Source organism: Rutidosis leptorrhynchoides, chromosome 2 (assembly GCF_046630445.1).
Source record: "Rutidosis leptorrhynchoides isolate AG116_Rl617_1_P2 chromosome 2, CSIRO_AGI_Rlap_v1, whole genome shotgun sequence".
Lineage (NCBI taxonomy): Eukaryota > Viridiplantae > Streptophyta > Magnoliopsida > Asterales > Asteraceae > Rutidosis > Rutidosis leptorrhynchoides.
In genome coordinates, this window is record NC_092334.1 from 235682105 (window position 1) to 235708071 (window position 25967).

Sequence of the window (25967 nt, forward strand, 5' to 3'; positions counted from 1 at the left end):
GCTGTTTCATTCCGGGGGTTAGCATTTGTATCACTAGGTAAACTTCCCGGTTTTCTTTCACCTATTAACCTTGCTAGGTTACTTACTTGTTGTTTCAAATTTTGAATAGAAGCTTGTTGATTTCTAAATGCTTGAGCATTTTGTTCATTAGTTTGTTTCTGAGATGTGAAAAACTGTGTTTGAGTTTCAACTAGCTTCGTCATCATATCTTCTAAATTTGGCTTTTTATCATCGGTTTGTGGTTTGTTTTGAAAATTAGGTCTTTGCTGATTGTAAGTATTATTGGATACTTGTTGATTACTAGGACCTTGTTGGTTGTTGTATGGAATATTTCGGTTATAATTCTGGTTTTGATTGTAAATTGGTCTTGGCGGTTGATAATTATTCTGATAATTATTTCCAGGCCTTTGGTTTATGTATGAAATATTCTCTCTTTGTTCCATTGTTAGTTCAATACTGAGACAATCTTTTGTCAAATGTGGTCCTCCACACTGCTCACAACTAATTCTTATTGAGTGAATATCCTTAGTCATCTTTTCCATTCGTCTCTCGACAGCATCTATCTTTGCTGAAATGGAATCTAAGTCATGGCTAGAATTGGCTCTAGCTGCTTTAGATGATCTAACGATATCTTTTTCTTGGTGCCACTCATGTGAGTGGGAAGCAGTGTTATCAATAATTTTATAAGCATCAGTTTCGGTTTTCTTCATAATGGAACCACCAGCTGCTATGTCGATGTCCTTCCTTGTAGTGATGTCGCATCCTTGGTAGAATATTTGTACTATTTGACAGGTGTCTAAACCATGTTGCGGACATCCTCTTAATAACTTTCCAAATCTTGTCCACGCCTCATATAGAGTTTCATTTGGTTTCTGTGTGAACGTAACAATTTCTCCTTGAAGTCTTACGGCTTTAGATGCCGGGAAGAATTGTTTAAGAAATTTTTCAACTAAAACGTCCCATGTATCAATCGCCCCTTCAGGTAACGATTCCAACCAATCTTTGGCTTCTCCATTTAAAGTCCAGGGAAATAACATGAGATATATCTGTTCATCCTCCACTTCTCTTATTTTAAATAGTGTGCAGATCCTATTAAATGTACGAAGATGTTCATTTGGATTTTCCTTCGGCGCACCACTAAATTGGCATTGATTAGTCACCATGTGTAGAATTTGTCCTTTGATTTCATAATCTGGCGCATTAATGGCTGGATGAGTAATTGCGTGACCTTGGCCAGTGCGTTTAGCTCACATTCGGTCTTCCATACTTAAAGGTTCCAGATTCTCCATAATTGAATTTGTTGAGTCTGAATCACTAGAGGATTCTGATTTAATGGTTAGTTTCTCAACAATCTCTGTTTGAATGATTGGTGGTTCCGGAGGAAAAATTAATGGTTCAGGATCTATGAATCGTCCCTGAATATTCTTCGGATTCTCAATTGTGCGGTCGGGTTCAAAAAATGGATTATCGGAAATTTGAATTGGAGTACTTGGTTGACTGGATGACGATTCTAAAGAAAAATCAACGGCGGTAATATTAGCTATATGTCTTGATCTAGTTACAGGTGGTGAACGTATAAAAGGTGGTGAACGTCTTGCTCGGTGCATTCACTGAATATCCTATTAGTTTTTAAAAGGAAAGAAAAATTATATAAGTTATCCAATTAATAGACTTTTCTGATTTTGCCCACGTTTCGAATAGCCAAAAGATGCAGCAGAGGGGCATGATTCGTTTGGTCTCAATATAATTGAGTACTGTTTGGCTCCAATAACCCGGTCCACGTACAAATCCAACTATTACTACGAACCAGAAAATTTTGATGTCTATCAATTTAACCACTTAAAATAAATTTTCGTAATTTTAAGAAATTTAGAGAAGAAATAGAATAAAAATCTATGTCCTAAAAACTAGAATGACGAGAAATAAGAAAGAAAAAGAGCGCGTCGAAAAAGGTCGAAAAAGAAAAGGGTTGAAAAATAAAAGGCGTCGAAAAATAAGAAAGAAAAAGAGATACTTATAAAACTTTAAAACACTCGACTAACCCAACCTTATTACTATCACTAACTTAAAATTAAAATTGCAAATTGAGATTACTAATTGGAGTGATAATTGATACATAGGTAAAAGGCGTCGAAAAATAAAAATAAGAAAGTAGTGCATCAAAACTTAAAAAGGAACTAAAAACTAAAAAAATAAAAGTTGCGTCTAAAAATATTAAAGCTTACAAGTAAAACTATATCCCAAATGGCAATAACTTAAAAAGGTACTAAAACTTAAAAAGGCGTCGCAAAATTCTAGAGCACCTAAATCTTAGTCTAAAGAGAAAGCACTTAAGGGATTTTACGGCAAATCCTAAAAATCTAGAAGTAAAAATAACTATGGCAAAAACTATGGATTAAAACTAAATATGAGCGAAAAATACAAAAAATTACGCTAAAACAATTAAAAAGTGACAAAATATAAAAATATACTAAAAGTTGTAAAAAGTACAATTTTTATAAAAATATTATTTTTATATTATTTATTTTATAAAACTATTAATTTTAAAATTTAATTAAACTAATTAAACTAAATATATAAATTAAATCTAAAAACTAAAAACTAATTAAATAATAAAACCTAATTAGGATTAATTAAATAATAATAATAATACACCGTAATTAATGAAGTTAGGGTTTCTGTCAGGCGCGTCAGGTTAAACTCCGCGAGTCGCGGTACACCTGGCAACAAATTCCGCGAGTCGCGGGGTTTGAAATTTCAGATTAGGTGGGTTCGTTTGACAGGTTTCGTAATTATTATTTTATTTTTTTTTATTTTTCTGTTTTTTAAATTTTCTGTTTTAATAATTAACTAAAATATTTATATAAATTAAATAAAAACTTATGTTTTAAAAACTAAAATAAAAATAGAAATACTTTATAATTTTATAAAAATCTTAAAAATATATTTATATATATATATTTTTCGTTTTTTTTGTTTTTTTTTTATTTTTTAAATAAAAAAAATATTTAAATAAGACTTATATTTTTATAAAATAAAAATAAAGAAACTTTATAAAACTTAAATATTTAACAAACTCTTAAAAATATTTATATTTTTGTTTTCTTTTTATGTTTTCGAATATTTAAAACGTATTTTTACAAAAGCGTATTTTTTATAAAAGTAAACTAAATTTTTTTTTTTTTTTATATTAGCGTTGCGCTTCTGGCTTTTAAGCAAGAAATCGATTCTCCGGCAGCGGCGCCAAAAATACTTGATGTGCGCAGAGGTGTATATGAAATAGCTTATATTTTACTAGGAAAAACTATTAAATATGATACAATTTTACACAAGATATTTATTTATTTATTTATAGAACGGATATAACTAAACCTTGCTACAACACTTATAGGCAGTGTACCTAATCGTACAGTAGTGTAGTTTTTAGTAAGTCCGGTTCGTTCCACAGGGAATTCTTTAAACAAAGCTTAACGCTATATTAGTTTTAATTTATAAAAATACAAATATATATATATATATATAAGTAATATTATTATTATAAAGGGGGTTTTTACCGTTTAATGACCGGTTTGTCGATTTTAAAACTTTAGTCGCAGTTAAAACCTAATGTAAAATATTAAATAAATAAAAGACTTAATTTAAAGCGTAAAGTAAATAACGATAATGAAATTGCGATAAATAAAAGTGCGATAAAATAAAATTACGATAATTAAAGAGTACGAAAATTAAAAGTGCAATTAAATACGAAGACAATAAATAAAAGTGCAATTAAATACAATAACAATAAATAAAAGTTCAATAATTAGAAGTGCAATTAAATATGAAAATAAAGGAATTATGCTTATTTAAACTTCCGTAATTATGATGTTTGACGTGTTGATTTTAGTTTATTCCCATGGGTTAATTGTTCTTTGTCCTGGATTATTTAATATATCCATACGGATTTGTCCATAATAGTCCATCAGTCATAAATATAAAGAGCGAAAGCCTTCGTCAAATTATTCTTATTCCCGAAGTCAAATATTCCAACTAATTGGGGATTCGAATTGTAACAAGGTTTTAATACTTTGTTAACAATTACACCAATTACCCTTGAATGTAATTCACCCCTGTTTCAACAAGTCTATTAACTATTAATCCAGTTTCGTGTCCGGTAAAATGAATAATTATTGGTATTTATAGATATCCCGCCCACCGTACCCAGTCAAGCGTATGTGGTTATATATAAATACGTCAAATTATAAGGTTGTATATTAAATTAACAAGGTATTGTTTAGTTAATATAAAACCCATTAATATCCCATAGTCTAATTTCCACAAGTGTCGTTCTTTTATCCAAACTCCAATTATGGTACAAAGCCCAATTACCCAATTTTAATATTTTTAGCCCAACATCATGATTACTTCGGTATTAAATAAGCATAATAATAACTTAGCTACGAGACATTAAATTAAAAAGGTTGAACATAACTTACAATGATTAAAAATAGCGTAGCGTTATACGGACAGAATTTCGACTTGCACCCTTACAACATTCGCTAACGTACCCTTATTATTAGAAATTAAAATTAAAATTAAAATTAAAATATAAATATATATATATAATACGTTTAGATAGAGAGATTGATATCTGATTTTTAAAACGTTCAGAATGCGTTGCCTTTTATAGGCATTTTCGAATTTGGCTGCTCCGCAACTCGCGGCACTTTTGCACTACAAACTCCGCAACTCGCGGAGTTCGTAAAACCAGCTCACACAAGTTTGGATCCTAGTCTGCCGACGGTTTTAATATAAATATAATATATATATAATTTATATAATTAATTATATATTATATTATATTTATATACATAGTTAACTTGTAATTTTTAGTCCGTTGCGTCGAGCGTTGAGAGTTGACTATGGTCCCGGTTCCGGATTTTCGAACGTCCTTGCATACAATTTAATATCTTGTACTTTGCGTTTTGAATCTTGTACTCTTGTAATTTTGAGATGTTTCTTATCAATAATTGGAACCTCTTTGATTGTATTTTGTACTTTTGAGCTTTGTGATCATTTGCGTCTTCAATTCGTCGAATCTGTCTTTTGTCTTCACCTTTTATTATTTAAACGAATATCACTTGTAAATAGAACAATTGCAACTAAAAGCTTGTCTTTCTTGAGGGATAATGCTATGAAATATATGTTCGTTTTTAGCATTATCAATTACTAACAAGTTGTACAATATCACAAAAACCGCATTAGCATATACTCATCACAATATATATATATATATATATATATATATATATATATATATATATATATATATATATATATATATATATATATATATATATATATATATATATATATATATATATGCTAAACAATCAACAAACCCCCATATGGTTAACCATAAACGCTATGGTGCTACCGGCTCGATGGTTCACATCATACGCATTTGAGTCATACTCTTTTATAGTGCTACCGGCTCGATGGTTCACACTTTGTTTTATAGTACTACCGGCTCGTGGTTCACACTTTGATGCTACCGGCTCGATGGTTCACATCATAATTTTATAGTGCTACCGGCTCGATGGTTCACACTTTGATACTACCGGCTCGATGGTTCATATCATAATTTTATAGTGCTACCGGCTCTTTGGTTAACACTTCGGCGCTACCGGCTCGATGGTTCACGCCTCATTTTATAGTGCTACAGGCTCAATGGTTCACACTTTGACACTCGTCACATACATGTTATGGCACTACCGGCTGGATGGTTCATACCATAACATTCACAAATAAATACGCCATATACATATACGTATAATTACTCCACTCACCTCGAAACGCCTGCACAAATCATGTATGTAAATCGCCTCCAAACGCCACCGAGCAAACCTTTAACTATAATACTCATATAGGTATACACATAATCAACATACATTCTCTACAAGAGAATTTGACGCAACACCCTTAACCAAGGGTTTATACCTACCTCCACAATCCGCCCATTTAGACACCTAAGTGCAAAGTTCACCTTTTTATACATTTAATGACACCCGAAGGTCAAAACTAACGAGACTAGTTTCTGCGTTCCCGAAATACCAAAATACAACAACTTTAGCCTTTAAACGCGTACTATCTCGTATATTACCCAAAAACCCGCTTCATGGTTGACCAAGTTTGACTTTTTGGTTAAAATGCCAATTTTAACCCGAAATCATTTTCCACGTTTACATTCAATCAAAAACGCCATTTAACACTTAGCAAAAGTGTTTAACATCCCTTTGACCAAAACTAGAGTCATCATCAAGTTTGTCCCAACTCAATTTACCCATTTTGACCAAAGTCGTTAAAATGCCCAAACTAGCCAATAATCACTAACACAAGTGAAAATGGCCCTAATACACGAATTAACCCAAATCACAAGTGTTAAACACTTAGCTTACCCAATTTCACACATAAACCCTAATTTTGACCCATTTCAAAATTAGTCAATCCAAATACACCCAAAAGGGTTTCAACACTTTCAAAATCACTAAACTAAGTGATTACACCCAAAACTAAAGCCTTATCATAGCCAAAATGTCAAACAACCTAAAACCCGCCATGTATCAAAAATAACTAGTTTCCATAAACCCACTTCATCATCTAAATGGGTTTTACAACTAAAAAAGCTCAAAACCCTAACTTGAATATCAAATCATAAAGATGAATTTCGGAGTTAGAACTTACCATCACTACCACAACGTAGCCGTGAACGAGGAGAACAACTTTAACTCTTGTGACCCGACCCAAAACACTCTTCTTCTTCCCCGATTCGAGCTTTCTCTCTCTAACCCTTTACTCTCTCTCTAGGGTTTTGGTGTGTGAGTGGGAGGGAAAGAGAATGAAGAAAATGAGGTTTGGATAACTTTGGAATCAGTTTTATGGCAAAAAACTGTCCACATGTGAAATACCAACTTTGCCCTTCATTTAACTCATTAAAAGGCTGAACAGCACCAGATCGTGCCTATTGTCGCGCCGTGGAGCAAACCCTCCGCGCCGTGGCCCAAAGGGTGATTTTAGATCACTTTTTTAAGCTTTATGACCCTCAAAATAGGCATTTGTCACGCCGTGGCCATTCTGGTCGCGCCGCGGCATTTGCCTGTTTCATCCGAACTTCAGCAAACTTGTTTTGGCCATAACTTTTTGACCGTAACTCCGTTTTTGATGAATCAAATATCGTTGAAAATGTAATAAGATTTCCATTCTAATGGTAAGGTTTTGAAATATCAACTCAAACTTTATTTGGGGTCGAAAAGGTACGTACACGCCTTGTAACTCAAACAACGTCCAGTTTTCTAAAGTTCATCACGTACCTTGGACATGTTATGATGAAAAACGGGATGTACATATCTACTTGTTCTTCATCATCTTCCCTACCCTCGATCACCATATGACATGGGCATAAGGGTTTTTCCATGACATAGGCTGTGAAGAATTGTTCTCCTACTCTAGCTTTTATTTCCCCTTCAATATGATTCGAGACATAAACAAGAATTAAAACTTTTCCAAAAACCAAATTTTGATGTTCATCTTTTATAGAACAGTTTTCAGTATCCAATATGTCACCCCATGAGCTAGCAATCGATCGAAACGTTTCCTCATTCCAACATCCAACCGGGACACCTTTAATCTCAACCCATGTCAGTCTTCTACTGACCATTAGTGGATTTTTAAGCATGTAAGTGGCTGAACACCACTTGTGAATAGCATGGTCATGAATATTCAGAATAGCTTCTGCCTCCACTGTCGAATTGAACAGTAGTAACACCTCAAGTCCCCCCAAATATTTGATAACACAATTAGTCAGTCCTTCAGCCTTGCATAACTCCATAAATTGGAGTAGAATTTTCCAATCTTTAACCAACCCAACTAAGGTTCGGTTGGTACTAAAGTGCTTGTTTCGAGTAGCCTGAACTTCTAACACTTTATGGGTATCTAGAGCACCAGCCATGTTCTTCCTATTTAGAAGCTCTCTTAAGTCTGTTCTTTGAATTTTTTCCCTAAGATCACCATGTTTCTGACCAGCCACGTCTCGATATTTTTTGTCATCCCTGAATGCATTGGTTAAATCTCTTTTGATCCTCATATTGTAGTGCCCATAGTTAGATATATCCCTTCTGAAAGCTTCATTTTCCTTTCTCTCAGTTGCTTTGAATACCCTTATCGGATACCCATCAAACACGATGTTACTTAGAGATTTCAACAATCGGTCTGCATCATCAACCTTAAAGAATCTCGCAAAACCAAATCTTTTCCCATTTTTGAGTTTTTAGTTGCCATGTACACATCACGAATGTCACCATGAGTCTTGAATGTTTTCCACAATTTCTCAACATTCCAATCGTCGGGAAAATTGAAAAACATGAAAGATGTTAATTGAATACCGAAAAGTCTTGTTAGTCGGTCTTGAAATCCGCTGTTGTATCGATCTCTATCCCTAAACGTGCCTGCCTTCAAACCCTCACTGGAAACTCTATCTCTCTCCTCATAGCTTTCTCTCTCTCCCCCCTCATTTTAGAAAAGTTAGTAGGTTTTATTGTTCTGGTAATCTTGAATTAGTCTACCAAGATTACTAAAAACCTCCTGTTATTTCATTTTTGTAGTTTAATTAGTTGAAGATTACGTGGATAGTTCATGTGAATAGTTTCAACGGACTCAATTAACCTTCGTTAGAGTGAGGGATGAAATTGGACTTTAAAATGATTTTAAGGATAAAAAATGCAGAAAATAAAATACAGGGATGAAACGGGCAAAAAGTAGAAAATACATGGACGAAATAGAGAATTTTGTCAAGAAAAAAAAGAAAGAAAGACGCATGTTATCAAATACTGTTATAATAATAATAATAATAATAATAATAATAATAATAATAATAATAATAATAATAATAATAATAATAATAATAATAATAATAATAATAATAATAATAATAATAATAATAATAATAATAATATAGATATGGATAGTCAATTTTGGTGTATACATATAGTCAATTTTGGTGCATAAAGTATGTAAATTTATATTGAGATTTTAGGCTATAAATACTCATGAATGCAAGCATTAAACTTGCACCATTTCTCACACTTACAAAGTGTTTCTTTCTTTCTCTCCATTATCATCTTTGTTCTTACACTTCATTATTAGTATTCTTAATCAAGAATCAAACCACTAAAGGTAGTTATAAGCCTACTGAATTATAACATTAAAAATCAAACCAATAAAGGTAGTTATAAGCCTACTGAATTATAACACGTTATCAGCACGAAGTGCTCCGTATAATCAAAGTTTATCTAAGCAAGCACAAGTCACTAATCAAGGTAGTAATAATAATAAAAAAAAATCTTTAACGATATCTTCTATTATTTATTAGTAAGGTAAATATTATTATCATCATAACTAACATTTATATTTATGTTATTTAAGTTATATATGGTCGGTTATACCGCCTGAATTATATTTCTGTAATCTAACTTTTATTAACTTCACTAACAATTATATTTATGTTATATATGGTCGGTTATACCGCCTGAATTATATTTCTGTAATCTAACTTTTATTAACTTCACTAACATTTATATTTATGTTATATATGGTCGGTTATACCGCCTGAATTATATTTCTGTAATCTAGCTATTATTAACTTCACTAACATTTATATTTATGTTATATATGGTCGGTTATACCGCCTGAATTATATTTCTGTAATCTAACTCTTATTAATTTCACTAACATTTATATTTATGTTATCTAACATTTATGATTACTTATGCAATTAATCATTATTTATTTCATGCATACTAATGTTTATTCTTAAATTTATTATGTATGCATAATATGTTTATTCTCTTAATCTTCGTATTTATACTAAACGTATTTATACTAAATGTATATTATTGTAATCATATTTATACTAATAAAATTCTATTATTAAAATAATTATTAATATAACGAGTACATAACATTCGTTAACGTCAACTAACGACGTTGCAACGGTCATATATATATAACGGTTGTTAACGTCAACTGACGACGTTACAACGACTATATTTTTCAAATATAAAATAAACATCTCCGTTTTCACATTTTCACAAATCAATCTTCATTTTCTCAGATTACCACTCTCAAAAAGTTTTTGTAAAAATGATTCACACAAGGATGATTTTTCCTATTGTATTGGTCATATTAACTATCATCATTGTTGCTAATATACCACCGGGTGAACCTATATTCTATCCTGCCTTTGTGGTTTTATTATTTGTAATCATACCATTATTCTGTTGTTTGCTACTTATGAATTTAAAATGATTCTAATTTTATGTTGTTAGAAATTGATTATGATTATAATTTATGTTGTTCATCTTTCTGAAAATAGAAAATGTCAAACTTATCAAAGCTTGAGTTTGATGCCCTAGACGTATCGGGAACAAACTACACATCATGGGTCATGGATGTAGAAATAAATCTTGGATCATTGGGTATTCTAGAAACTTTAAAAGAAAACAATACTTGTTCTGATCAAGATAAATTAAAATCAATTGCTTTTATTCGCAAACATTTTGATATCACCTTAAAACATATGTATCTCACTATCAAAGATCCGCATATTTTATGGGAAAGTATCAAGAGTAGATTCGATAATCAAAAGGAAATATTACTCCCAGCTGCGAGGGAAGAATGGAGAAATCTAAGGTTCCAAGACTTTAAAGAGGTAAGTGAATACAGCTCGGCCATGTTCAAGATCTGTTCAAAGCTTCAATTCTGTGGTCAAGAAATAAGTGATGCTGATATGATGGAGAAAACTTTCTCCACAATGCATTCTGCAAACATTACTATACAAGAAAATTTAAGATTGCAGAATTACAAAACTTTTTCCAAACTTCAAACTTATCTCTTAGTTGCAGAAGTGAATAAAGAATTACTGATGAAGAATCAAGAATCTCGTCCTACAGGTGCGCTAGCATTCCCTGAAGCTAATGCTATTAACAATAATAATAATAAAAAATGCACCTAGACGAGGACGTGGGCGAGGTCGTGGTCATATTGGCCAAAATCATCATCATGGAAATTACCATAACAATAATAAAAATCATAACTATGTTCGAAATCACCCTTATGGTAATGGTCGTGGACGTGGTCGTAGTCATAATGGTTACGGTGGTCCTGGTCGTGGACAAAGAAATAATAATTCACAAAATTATAAATTTCAACCACCATACAATCCCACAAATCATAATGTTGAAGGAAGCTCTTCAAAGTATATTGAAGATTCTTGTTATCGATGTGGTAAAATTAGTCATTGGTCTAAAAACTGTCGAACAAATCAATATTCTGTTAATCAATATCAGGAATCCCTAAAAGGAAAAGGAAAAGAGGCAAACCTTGTGGATGACCTTGATACAATAATCACTGAGCCAACAAGTGACTACTTTAATGAATAAATTTCCTATTATATGTCCATATTAAATAAATGGATGTAGATTTATGATCTATACCATATCTACTTTACTATATGTTTCCTTATTATGTACTTTCGTTTATAACATATTTTTGAATGTAATATATTGATGAATTATGTACTCATTATTTGTTTCTCATATTTTGAAGTTCATGATGTACACTACTGGAGTGCAAAATCTGTCAAATGGTGGGGATCTTTGTATTGCAGATAGTGGTACCACATACACTATACTCAAATCTAAAAAATATTTCACTGATTTTAAAGCAACAGAAGGAACGGTACATACTATATCAGGTCCTGCGGATTTAATAAAAGGAATGGGAAAAGCAAAATTCATGTTACCAAATGGTACAAATTTTCTGATAAAAAATGCCTTATTTTCTCCCATGTCAAAGAGAAATTTGTTAAGCTTCTCTGACATATACCAAAATGGATATGATTATCAGTCAGTGAGTACAGAAAATGATAAATATTTAAGTATCGCTGACAAGAAGCATGTGATTGAAAAACTACCAAGACTTAGTTCTGGTTTACATTATACATATATAAATGTACCAGAAACACACATGGTAGTTAATGAAAAGGCATGTGATCCTATAATGATCAATCTGTGGCATGAAAGATTAGACCACCCAGGATCAACAATGATGAAAAGAATAATTCAAAATACACATGGACATCCATTGACGGATCAAAAGATCCCTCATGATGCAAATATCTCATGTACATCATGCTCACTTGAAAAATTGATAATAAGACCATCACCTCTTAAAATTGAAAAAGAATCACCAATGTTTCTTGAAAGAATTCAAGGTGATATATGTGGACCAATTCATCCACCATGTGGACCATTTAGATATTTCATGGTCCTAATAGACGCATCTAGTAGATGGTCTCATATTTGTCTATTATCAAGTCGAAACATGACATTTGCAAAATTTATTGCTCAAATTATTAAATTGAGAGCACATTTCCCTGATTATACTATTAAAAGGGTGAGATTGGATAATGCTGGTGAGTTTACATCTCAAGCATTTAATGATTTTTGCATGTCTATTGGGATTGTTGTTGAACATCCTGTTGCTCATGTGCATACACAAAATGGTTTAGTCGAATCACTAATTAAACGATTGCAGTTAATAGCTAGACCATTGATAATGAGAACAAAACTCCCAGTATCTGTATGGGGTCATGCAATTTTACATGCTGCATCATTAATTCGCATTAGACCAAGTGCAAGTCATACATATTCTCCATTGCAACTTGCTTTTGGCCATCAGCCAAATATTTCCCACCTTAGAACATTTGGTTGTGCGATTTATGTTCCTATCGCACCACCACAACGCACTAAAATGGGTCCTCAAAGAAGGATGAGAATATATGTTGGATATGAAACATCTTCAATCATAAGATATATTGAACCCATGACATGTGATGTTTTTACAGCACGTTTTGCTGATTGTCACTTTAATGAAACATTGTTTCCTAGATTAGGGGGAGAAATAACAAATAAAGAAAATGATGTTTCATGGTGTGAACCTCAATTAATGTATCTTGATCCTCGCACAAAAGAATGCGAGACCGAAGTTTAAAAAATAATGCATATGCAAGAACTTGCGAATAAATTTCCCGATGCATTTACAGATACGAAAAGAGTGACTAAATCATATATACCAGCAGCAAATGCTCCAGCTCGAATTGAAATTCCAAAAGCTCAGCTCAGCTCAGCTCCTACCAAAAGACACTGGAATGGAATCAAACACACATTTCGATACCTTCGAGGAACTACTGATTTAGGATTATTTTATTCTAACGAATCAAAACAAGATTTGATTGGTTATGCAGATGCAGTTTATTTATCTGATCCACATAAAGCTAAATCTCAAAATGGATATGTATTCCTAAATCGAGGTACTGCGATATCATGGCATTCTCAAAAACAAACAATTGTTGCAACATCATCAAATCATGCCGAAGTGATTGCATTACATGAAGCTACTCGGAAATGTTTTTGGTTGAGATCAATGACACAACTCATTACTGATTCTTGTGGACTAGAACGCGATAAAAGTCCAACAACTATCTATGAAGATAATGCAGCTTGCATAGCACAGATGAAAGAAGGGTATATCAAAAGTGACCGAACAAAACACATACCTCCTAGATTTTTCTCATGCACTCAAGATCTCATTAAGAACAACCAGATTGAAATGAGATATGTTCAATTCAGCAAAAACTCAGCTGATCTTTTTACCAAAGCACTCCCAACTGCTATTTTCAGAACACACGTTCACAATATTGGAATGAGACATATTTAAAAGATGTAAAAGATCAACGATGTCTACTTGAGGGGGAGTCAACTCCATGATGCACTCTTTTTCCCTTAGCTAAAGTTTTTTCCCACTGAGTTTTCTTTAGCAAGGTTTTTAACGAGGCAGTAATTTATAGTTGATCTTCAACAAAACAAAATTCCTATCCAATGGGGAGTATTATAATAATAATAATATAGATATGGATAGTCAATTTTGGTGTATACATATAGTCAATTTTGGTGCATAAAGTATGTAATTTTATATTGAGATTTTAGGCTATAAATACTCATGAATGCAAGCATTAAACTTGCACCATTTCTCACACTTACAAAGTGTTTCTTTCTTTCTCTCCATTATCATCTTTGTTCTTACACTTCATTATTAGTATTCTTAATCAAGAATCAAACCACTAAAGGTAGTTATAAGCCTACTGAATTATAACATTAAGAATCAAACCAATAAAGGTAGTTATAAGCCTACTGAATTATAACAAATACATCTCTTTTCTTGACGTTAAACGGGCCGAAAACCTTGTCCTTTTTGAAAGCGTAAATAAAAAATGTTGTACAAACGATTCTTGTGGTCATAGAGTTGTTCCGGAGATCAAACCAAATAAATAGTATAATAGCCTTTCTATAAATAAACAAATAAATAGTACAGTAATAATTCGAATAATTGTGTTCATCGTCCCTTTTGTTTCCACAGATTCGGCCCTTGATATGACAAGTCGTGATATGGAATATGGACCCTATTTGAATGATGCAAAACAAATTTATTTTCACTCCAATCTACTACGTAGTAATAAAATTACAAGTCCCACAAGAAAAACTAGTTCATTGACCCGTGAATTCACGGGTGTGGCAAAAAATTCTAAATTATAATATTAGTATTATTGACCCGTTGACTAATATTTATTACTTCGTATTTAGTTAAATTAATTGAATTTAAATATTCATAATACATATAATTTATTATAAAATGTTTACTACGTATAATATTAGTGTCATGTAGTAGTAAAAATAAATTCAAAGGATATGGAGAAATTTTTTTAAATAACTATATAAAAAAGTTGTGTAGCCTCAAGATGTTGAACATTGTGTAGGCTTGCCAAATATATATTCCCAATCTATTGTCATTATTCATTATATAAATATAACTTAAATTAAAAATTATGACATCATCAAATTAGAATGTTACAACTCTTATAGCAAATATTACAACTTATGAAAGCATATGATTACCTCACAATAAACTTCCATTTATTAGATAGAATAGATTTGTGTCCCATCTCCAAAAAGAATGTAGTAAAGCAAGTTCACTTGGATGTTGCTGAAATTATTTCATAGGTAGGCCATGATGAACTTATAAACATTAATTTTGATTTTCCACATGGGAATGATGGCATCCAACTAGGTATGGTAATGGATCGGATATAGATCGATGGTACTATATCCACATCTATATCCATTTAATTTTTTCTCATCCATATCCATATCTATTCAATTTCAGTTCATCCGTCCATATTCATATCCGATGGATTAAGCGATTTAATGGATATCCGTTGGATATCAAATGAAATGTTAATCTAACGACGAATTTATCAATTTAATATAGATTATAAAAAATGTAAATATTTAATCTTTATATTTTTGATTGGTTACACATGTTTTAATTGTAATTTGTCACCGATTGTGAATTTAATTGAGCAAAATACGTTATAATATAAGTCAATATACGTTTAAACTAATCTACATATGTAACTTTAAATATTGTTAGTAACAATTTAATAATTATGACTATCACAACCCTTATTTTCGTTAATAATTATAGAATTTGTAGGTTATATATATATATATATATATATATATATATATATATATATATATATATATATATATATATATATATATATATATATATATATATATATTTTAGTACGTATATATGTATATATAAATGTATTTTGGTGATAATGGATATATCTTTGGATGATAAATTGTCATCCATATCCGATCCACGAAATATTTATATCATCCATATCCATATCCATATCCGTTAATCGTCTATTTACATCATCCATATCCATTATAAATGAAACGGATCGGGTGGATGTCCATCATGGATGGAACATACATTGACATCGCTAGATCCAACTACTTATTTGAAGAAGAAAAAAAAACTACTTATTTGAATAATGTGACTTGTATGTTTTGCGTGTTGATTTGTAATCGTAACCTAATAATACATAAAGCTCTGATAAGAATGTGTCACGTCAATTTGTGTTCCTTACTTTCTATTTTCTAACACCACCGCATCTAGGGGCGGTGCTAAGAAGAAGCTGGGTCTTACGTTCCCTTTGATCGAATTTTTTTAGTATATTTATACGTTAAAGTTATAAGTTTAGACCATATTTGGTTGAAAAAACGTTTTTGAAAGGAATGAAATATGTCAAATGAATCCGAAGATTCTAGAATTGATAAATTTCATGGATTTTGAAAAAAATACATTTTTTATGATAACGAGGAACCCTCCTATGAACGAGCCCTTTGGCTCTCAATAACAGGTAAACCTCGGACATTGGGACCCAGACGTCACCCCGATGCCGAAAAATACATTGATTTTTATTGACATGGAATGAAATGGAGATTTATTTTATAAAATAACTAAAATCTTATAAAAGAAAAATTAAATGTTTCTGTTTTTCGTTTGAATTTTCGGACTTGCGTTTAGATTTCAAATTCAAGTTATATCTTTACAATTCGCGTTTCCGTCTTCAGATTCGTGAATCGTAAGCTGAAACGAAAACGCAAAACGAAAACACGAAACGTAACCGTAAAATTTAATTACTTAAATAAACGTAATGGGAAACATGAATGCTAAACGTAAAATTCATTTTTGAAGGTTGAAGATGGGAATGGGAGTGGAATTAAATTTCACCACATTTTTAAAGGAATTAACAATTCCTTCGAATGGTGGAGTGTTAAGATTTCAACGAAATCAAATTTTTTGAATTTTTTGAACCTAACACACCATACAATGATATAAAATTTCAATTCTGTTGAAATCTCATGGGATTCTGTCAACCAAACGCATCTTTAGTGTATTTATATGTTAAGATTTGACGTTTTTCTCTAATTTTTTTCAAAGTTTTAAAGTTTTGTACCCGTCGAAAAACATTCTTGAATCCGCCACTGACCACATCCAACCACTTTCACGAACCAACGATCAGACCACCATAAGTCTGCTCCAAACTATTTGCCACCGCCTTCCTCTTATGCCGGTACCATACAATTTTCGCGTGAGTTTATCATTTGATTATTCCGTCTCAAAAAAATACAGTACGGAGTACTTTTTTTGGCATCTATCGTCTACTTTGCCTTTTTAATTGGCTCATCAAGATTCTAAATTGTACGAGTAGCATTTTAAGATCAAACAATAACTAAAAATAATCGTTGTAGCATTCAACGGTTTTTCCCTTCATATTTCAGTGTGTGTTCAAAGTCATTCAGCAAATGCAATAAACCTCGTAAATGAACAACTACTTTCCAAAATCATCAATGGCCAAACCGCCAGGAAAGAAAATCAAATTCATATAAATTATTGAAAACAACATTCATTATAAACTTGTCTAATTTCTATGGTACCTCTAATTATGCATACGCAAAAATGTTGGAAGGAAACTCATAAATCTGTAACATTTGATCATATTCTGTGTTCTTCCTGAGGTAATATCAGTTCTTGAAGATCATCAACCTCAACCTGTTTCATAATGTAAGATTTGTCAAGTGATTGACGTAAGAGAAACAGAAAATGAAATGCATACAATCGCTTAAGGTGTCAAATTTGTCCCATCTACATTTGAAAGGGGTAAAGTTTTCCCTTTTCTAGTTACCCACGAGGGCGAGTAATTTTACTTAACCGGATTAATCCATGACCGTTTACAAAACCTTCTCTTGCCACCGCAATATTTGAACCCGGTACCTTTTGCAAGGATCTCAGGCCCCGATCACGGGGCTCTTAGTGATGCTTATGTTCCATATTCATGTGAACAGGGCAAAACGGCATTATAATGCATAAAGAAGCTAACTATTTAATTAAAAGCTATATATTATTGTAATATTGTAATTTGAAATTATTTAATATTTGTAATCATAATTAAATAATAATAATGCATACCATTTAATTAAAAAGAAAACTATAGTAATATTGAAATTATTTAGTATCTGTTATCATAATTGATAACCATAGAAAACATTAGATTTAGGACGGGCCAACCCGTTTCCAATCCACCTGACCCACCCATTTTGCCACCTCTAACATCAATAGGGTTACCTCGTATCTACTGCCAGCGTAAGTGTACTTGACGCGTAGTTTCTTGGTTTCACCGGGGCAAGGATCACAAAAGCCCATAATTCCAGATTTCTTTACACCTTCATGTAACTAAAACAATAAAAACTTAATTATGTATATGGTATCATAAATTCCTACTTGTATCTAAATAAGATACATTTTTTGCTTTTTAAAGTTAAACATATACCAATTTAAGACAACTAAGACAACATCTTCTATAAAATTATCAACGTACTCCTTTATTGTAAAAATTATAAAGTTTATATTGGTTATACCAACAAAAAATAGAAAACATATATGCACCAGGTCAAGTTTGCAAAAACTGCTACATGAAAGTAATGGGCCAGGACTTTTTAAGGAGTACTCGGAAACTCGGGGAGTACTCGGGTAGTAGTCGGAGGTTGACCAAGTTTGACTTTGACCGCCTTTGACCGAGTTTTGACCATTTAGTTTTGAACGAGTTTAACCGATTTTCAGAGTAGTTCCAAGTTTTGACCTAGTTTAACCGAGCTTTGACCAAGTTCGACCGAGTGCTCCCCAAGCTGCAAAAACCGAGTGCTCGCCTAGTAATTCAGAGTTCCGAAACATTGACCGGGTCTAGCACCCTTTCGAACTAAGGGTGACTAAACACATGAATTATTGTAAAATAAGTATAACATCACCAAGTTTCATGAATTCAAACCAAATATTTAGAAAAGTTAATTATAACTAACCTTAAGTTGCCCCGAATCGCTGACTAAGAAATTTAAAGGTAAGGTTACATCCACAATTTGTGAAGCTAATTCGTCCTTATTCTCTTCTGGATTGTCTATATTTTTCAACGCTTTAGGGTTTCCATAAAACGCTTTAATAATAACCAATCCATTGGTCTCGGTTTGTTTATTTCGTTTCCTATTGGCCACCGTTTGCAACAACTGTTGAGCTTTTTCTGCTGCTTTTTTTGCTTCTTGAACCTACAACTCACAAAACGCTTATTTGACTTGACTTGGATGGTCAAACATTTCCTTTCTTAATTTTAGCAAATTTGACTCGAGAAGTGTTTAAGTTTATGTTTTTAAAGTGATTACACAGTTCAAAGAATCAGTAATCGATAAACAAACAAAAACAGAGTAATGAATACCTGAGTACGAGTCTGTTCCATATTCTCGAGTGCCTGTTGCTTTTCTCGTCTACGATAATAAGGTTTGAAAACGAGTGACTGCATACATTTTAAAATTATCATCAAATGTAGCCAACGATAATAAACTGGCACTTACTGCATACATCTCAAACATCGATTAGTTTTGGACTGAAATCAACAACATTCGTTTTGTAACGATAGATAAATTATTATTAGTAGCTTGAAAACTTTCTAGAAAAGTATGCCCGATATTTTCAAAGAAAAACCCCGCTAGTAATGGATAATAGTTTGCAATTATCATGAGAACCAAAAAAAAAAAAAAAAAAAAAAAACAATTAAGTTTCAAAAATTTAGGGAAATAAATTACCTCAATTTTCCAAAAGTAACTTGAGAAACATTAAAAGTTTACCATTGACAAGATTCACAAATCATCAAACTAGTATACCGGTTCCCAATCCACTTCAAAAGTTATTAATTACTCGCTTGTGTTACTTATATTTATGTATATATATATAAACATACTCCCTCATGTCCTACGAATACTGCAAAAAAATCAATAATATACCATTTCAAGTTTTATGTAAGATGTGTGTGAAAACTGAAAACCCTTGTTGTTTCTATAAGAAACCTTTATTCTAATTGGTCTAAAAAGTACTTTTTGATTATTGATCAAATGTTTCCCTGAACAGTCTAGATCAAAGATTGAATTTCTTTATGTGGCAAAAAGAGTGCAAACAAATGCAATAACATATTCACAAAGAGCTGACTTTTGAAGTGTATAACTACTTTAACTATATGCAATGCGGGCAATATTGGTTAGATTTAATATATACCTTGAGGGTAAAATAAAGTGTAGTTGGAAGGAGAAATGCTCCCGCAGCAAAAACAGGATTAAAATGCCTCGAAAGAAAAATCTGCAAGCAGTAACTTGTCATAAGCACAATCCTTTACAAATAAACTGTTGGTAATAATATGTTTATCAGAAAACAAAATAAAAAAAAACAATAATAATATTCGATCCAATATAAGGCAACAACTTACAGGAACAACCAACTTTTGGGCACCACGATGTAACTCTAGTTTCCAGTATATACCCTGTGGATAAAATAATAGATCGTTAAAAAAAAAAAAAGATCGATACAGCACATGAAAAAAAACCCAATGCCACTTCATTTTTTTTTTTTTTTTTGCCATTAAAAAAAAAATAAAGAAAATTGAAGTATGAGGCAGGTACCTGAATCCCAATTGTGTACATCATTCTAACAGTGCTAAAGTTTGATATTTTTCTTCCTCCCCCTATTTCAAGTTCAAGCGCAGAGCTACAATAACAACATTGATAATATATTTATCAAGTTAAATTTTAACTTCTTGATGCTAAGTACATACATACCAATAATAGCAGCATGTATAAATAACAGTCAAATTGAAAAGTTGTTTATTAAGTGTTCTAAGAAGCATTCTATCAACTATGTTTTGCAATCTAACGTAGCACCACTGGATATAAGTAGTAAAACTGAATAGGACGGTAGTACAAGGGAAAAAATAATAGTATAACATATTCAGAAAGTACCTTCCGATTTTTCCAGTAATACGGCCATGGGACTTTTCGGAGAAACGTCGAGTATAGCGAGCAACGGCACCAATTTCGCTTGTGCCAATCTACAATGTTTGGGAAATCATAATCATTAAAAAGTGAAGTAATAAGTTTTTGAGGAATCATGATCATTAAAAGCGTGAATGCTTTACAAAAGACTATTAATTGTTATTATATATATGTATGTATGTGTGTGTGTGTTTTTGTGTAGATATATATCTTGATAAACTATAAATCTTATCTCTTATATAAAATAAATTAAAATATAAGTGGATAAAAAATTACACGCCATAAACTTATTCTATGATAAACTTATTAAATGAACCATAAATTTATATGATGAAAGTGAGTGTGTGTGTGTGTGTGTGTGCGCGCGCGTGCGTGTGTGTGTGTGTGCGCGCGCGCACACACACACATACACACACATTAACAAATACATAGCATAGATAAATAAAAAAATGAATAAATACTTTAGTATATTATTGAAACCTATAAATATATAGAATGTACGTCTATAGTATATGTGTGTGTGTGTATAGTATAACATTAGGAATAAATAGCATATTAGAAAACATAAAAGCAAAATTTCCAGAATGTGTTTAGCAAAGATATGAAAAACTAAAAACAAGTACTCGGTAATAAGTAAGCAAAAACTTACCTTAATCTCTCCAGCTGCAGCCATCTTCTCATCTTTCTTTCGCCATCCAATAGCAACTGAGGAGTCTGACCCTAAATTCAACTCTATCTGAAAACAGGACATAAAACATATTTGTTTAAAATGACAAGTAAAAGTAGCATTAATTACTTTATCGCTTTAAGTGATAATCTCCAAAATGTTTTGAGAAGCCAAAAAATATACTCCGTAATTATTAAAAATAGTAATAAAATAAATGGAAGAACATCGTACACTCGCATTTGTTGTTGGGGAGAGCTGACGGTTCCAAGCATTAGAAAGATTTATTGAACCATCTTTTAGTGACATGGCAAGCCCCATTGTTGCATTAGCATGACGAGACAGCTGGCTGAACCAATTAATTAAAAAAAAAGTCAATAACATCTCCAACTAGATAACAATTGCAATATAAATCTGAAAAATAAAAATATATAGATAAATATAAAAAAAATAAAAAATTACCGAGATGTCTGTACGCCAATTAATCCACGTAAACCAGCAGACGCCATGATTTCAACAGAAGATACAGAAGATAACTGATGCCTAAATACAGCATTAGCAGCTGCATCACCATCACTTCCTTTTACTGCAAGGGTCCCACCAAAAGCAATCACATTATTTTTTGATATTTGAGATTGGATTTCACTGCTCATCGACATTCTGCAAATTTATATTCAAAAAAAAAAAAATTCAAAATGTCAAGATTAGCATCATGTTATGAACCTGATAACTTATGTCTAGCAATATGGGTCACATTTACACATCATCACAAAAAAATATACAAGTCCCATGAAGAGAATAATAACGTGACCTATTAATCTACATTAGTTCTATAAGCTATACAATTTTCAATTTTGAACTATAATGGCTTAGGTAGCTTCTTTGATATTCAGAGTCTAAGTAGGCAATCGGTAGATATAGATAAAAAAAAATTACTACAATTTTGATAAAGGTGGCACTGCAATCACGTAAAAAAAAAAGGCTGTTTTGGGTTATGCTTTATCTTTAACGGGTCAACTGGCGTATGCTAAAAAGATTACTAAGATAAAACAGCATGGAAGTGAGATAATTCATGTAAATATATATTTATTATAGTCATATTAGCACATTACAGATATAATAAAAGATATTAAACAGATCGAGAGAAAATGTGTTCTCGAGACCCGCCCATTTTGCAACCTAAGACATTTGATGTCATCTTTTCTATAATTGCAAGAAATCTTAATGTAATTGTAAAACTACAATAATAATCAAAATTAAATACATTTTAATTAAATATCAATATACGTATCAGATGATTTGATCAAAAAAATAAGTTTAGTCAAGAATAAGAAGTCATACGCTCTCATTAAACCATGCCCAGCTAGAAAACTTGGAAGTGATAGCTGGGCGAGAATTACACCCGAAGGTTGAAAATTGGCGGCTTTTATTTCTTCTTCTCTTCTACGTTTTAGTCTTTCGAGTTCTTCCTTAATTTCTTCCACTTTATTTAACTTTGGACCAAGTTCTAATCCAGATGTTAACCCTTCCATACCGTATAAATCATATATCTGTCTTTTATTCTCATCACACAATATCTCATACGCTTCACATATCTTCTGAAAGTTTTCTGTAGCTACATCCTTCATCTGAAATCAAAAAGTACAAAACATGTTAAATATTGAAGGTTAGTTTCATTAATATATATACAACCTTACATGACCTGAACTATTAGTCGCCTGTCATTCATGAGGTTCATAACGTATAACTAAAGTAGACTCATATTTTGCTAAACCATTACGAAACAATTTAACATTTGAAACGATTTAACATTTGAAACAATTTGGCAAGAAAACTATCAAAGAGATTAGAGCTTAATTAACATATATACAGAGTGTAGATTGTTCTGCAAACTAGCAAAACCTACTACTCAATGGTAAAGCAAATACATTACAAATCGAAACAAATATTATGCATTATTATGTTGAAACAAATACCTACACTGATTGATTGTTATTACGGAGTACATCTTATTGATTTCAAAGGTGTAATTCTATCTATTTCACCACAAATAAATGATGATACCAATAAATAATCACAAAAAAAACAAAGATTACTCAAAAAGGCTAACCAAAACCAATAAATAGCTCATCGTAATCTCAATGAATACAGAAAGCCTAATATTAAAGTTAAATATTAAATTAAATTAAAGTATAATAAGATAAGATTAGCAAGAGAAAAAGGGGGGGATTGATTGCCTGTTGAGCTTGGTATTTATCAGGATGATAAATTTGAGCCCATTGGCGATAAGCTTTACGGATTTCTTCATCTGAAGCTTCGGGTGATACATGAAGTAAAGCATACAATTCTTTGTTATTATTATTATTATTATCTTCACCTTCTTTCATTACTTCAAAATTGATTCCCTTATTATTATTATTAGGGTTCTAATTCTAAGAGTGAATTAAGAAGTGAAAAGGGTTATTGTCTTTAACGAGTAAAGATTGCTGCTGCAAACATCAGATGAATAGTGGATGATTGTTATTCTGGATTGTAAAAATTTGGTTTGGGGTTTTTAGAGGGTTTCAAGTTATGTGTGACTGAATACGCTGTTTGTGGACGTGTGGGTGGGTGGGTGGGTGGGTCCGAAGAAAATTGTTTTGCAACTTTACAGAATTAGACCTTTTGATTTGAGAGAAATTTCTTTTTAATAAAATGCACTTGCACTTAGTACAAAATAACTTATTCGGGATATTAATTAATTACTATTAATTAATTAATATTAATATTAATATTAATATTAATATTAATATTAATATTAATAATGTTACAATTGAGCAAAACTTTTTTACTATTCACCAACAGTAAGGGTATTTTTGTAATTTCTCATGCCCTTGAAAATCCTCTTCAGATCTTAAAAAAAACTCCACCGTCTGTTACATTCTCTGGAAGCTTCTGGCATTCATCTTCGCCACCTCTAATCCATCACACAAATTTTTTAAACAATTCTATTGTCACCAAACCAAGAACAAAACCTCAAACGCCTCTCTTTCATTGCAATTTGTATTGGGGGAGAGACTAATAAGTTATTAGTAATTGAATGAGTGTGTGAGTTAGCAGCCGACCGATTTCCATTTTCATCAAACTCACCAGGTAATGTTCTCCGTTAACAATTTGTTCTAATAATCGCAGTTATTCATTTTGTTCATATCCGATTTGGGTTGTTTAATTTATTGAAAAAGATCCAATCTGATGAAAAATCGTGTGTACTTTTAGTTCATATTAACGCAGCGGATAGTTAAAATAATAGTAAATTATTATTTTATAAACCATTTACAAAATTAAATATTCATATATTTAAAGTTAATAAAACATGCACATGATTAACGGTCCCAAAAATCCAGTTACACCACTAATAATTGTCGAAATATGTAATTCACAAAGTGAGTAAACGATATACCTTTCTTGAAGAAACTGATGAACGGAGAGAAACCTTTCTTGAAGAAACTAATTGAAGGAGAGAAACATACGATCAAAAGTATGACCGTCTCTTAGGGTAGTCCACACTACACTTCAAACGACGCCAATGGATGCTAGTCCAAACCCAAGTACCGTAAATTAATATAATCAAATTATATTAATCAACAATAAATAATACTCCTCGTATATGGTTTTTGAAAACCGAAACAAGAAAGGATTTTGATTAATTTATTTTTAGACGTTCACATGAAAAAGATATGAATGGGATTCATTTTCATCTCATTAGTAAACAAAACACATGTATATTATATACATGTTAACAATCCACGTAAAAAAAAAAAACTTAGTGGTTTTTCTTTTTCTTTTGTAACTCACGGACCAAGGAATATGAGCTGTATGCTTTTGTTTCTTATTTGCATTATCTCAAACACCCGTGAACCTTTAAATATATTATATTCATAAAGTAGTATTTCTCAAATACTTTAGGGGTATGTTATGTAACTTATGATTAATAATTTCTATCATATCGTTTTCATGTGAATAGTAAATTAATTAATTTCATTTCATTTACTATTCATATGAATAGTAAATGAATTAATTTCGATTTACTATTTTGTTACTTAAGTAATATATATACATCATATATATATTTTATTTGACGTCTCGGTGTATATGTGTGTGACCCCGAAGACTCAAATGAAGTTGGCCATATAGTTATATGTTGTACCTTGCACATTAATCCTACAGACTCCCACTTGTGCATGGCACAACACTAAGTAACTATACAAACAATGGTAAGCGTCTAGCAACACGTCGTTGTCCCCAAATTCATGTGAGGGTAGTTTCGAGAAACTGTTTATGGTAAGTTTTAAATGTCATTCGTCCGTTTGTTTCAGATACTTTAGTTAAACTTGAGATATGGATTATCGGTCATTCTCATTTGTTTAACAATTTTGTTTCTTGAT

General features: G+C 31.6%; 1 protein-coding gene across 1 annotated transcript; it reads right to left on the minus strand.

Annotated features, from left to right (window-relative positions):
* Positions 1 to 17261: 17261 nt before the first annotated feature.
* LOC139891711 (chaperone protein dnaJ 13) lies at positions 17262 to 24123 on the minus strand. Its single transcript, XM_071874688.1, has 13 exons — positions 23781 to 24123; positions 22885 to 23171; positions 22006 to 22203; positions 21778 to 21892; positions 21529 to 21615; positions 20847 to 20935; positions 20511 to 20595; positions 20318 to 20371; positions 20110 to 20190; positions 19277 to 19354; positions 18870 to 19109; positions 18139 to 18246; positions 17262 to 17565 (listed from the first exon to the last, which is right to left on the minus strand). The coding sequence occupies exons 1-13, from the start codon at positions 23928 to 23930 to the stop codon at positions 17509 to 17511; spliced, it is 1629 nt and encodes a 542-aa protein (XP_071730789.1). The 5' UTR covers positions 23931 to 24123; the 3' UTR covers positions 17262 to 17508.
* Between the last annotated feature and the right edge of the window lie 1844 nt (positions 24124 to 25967).

Bases quoted from the DNA above. Each gene is read 5' to 3' on its own strand.
- LOC139891711 (XM_071874688.1), bottom strand. From the start codon at position 23,930: ATGAAAGAAGGTGAAGATAATAATAATAATAATAACAAAGAATTGTAT. The intron at 20,596-20,846 runs GTACTTTCTGAA...TTGTTATTGTAG, and splicing joins ATTACTGGAAAAATCGGAAG to CTCTGCGCTTGAACTTGAAA. The intron at 20,191-20,317 runs GTAAGTTGTTGC...TACTGCTTGCAG, and splicing joins CCCAAAAGTTGGTTGTTCCT to ATTTTTCTTTCGAGGCATTT.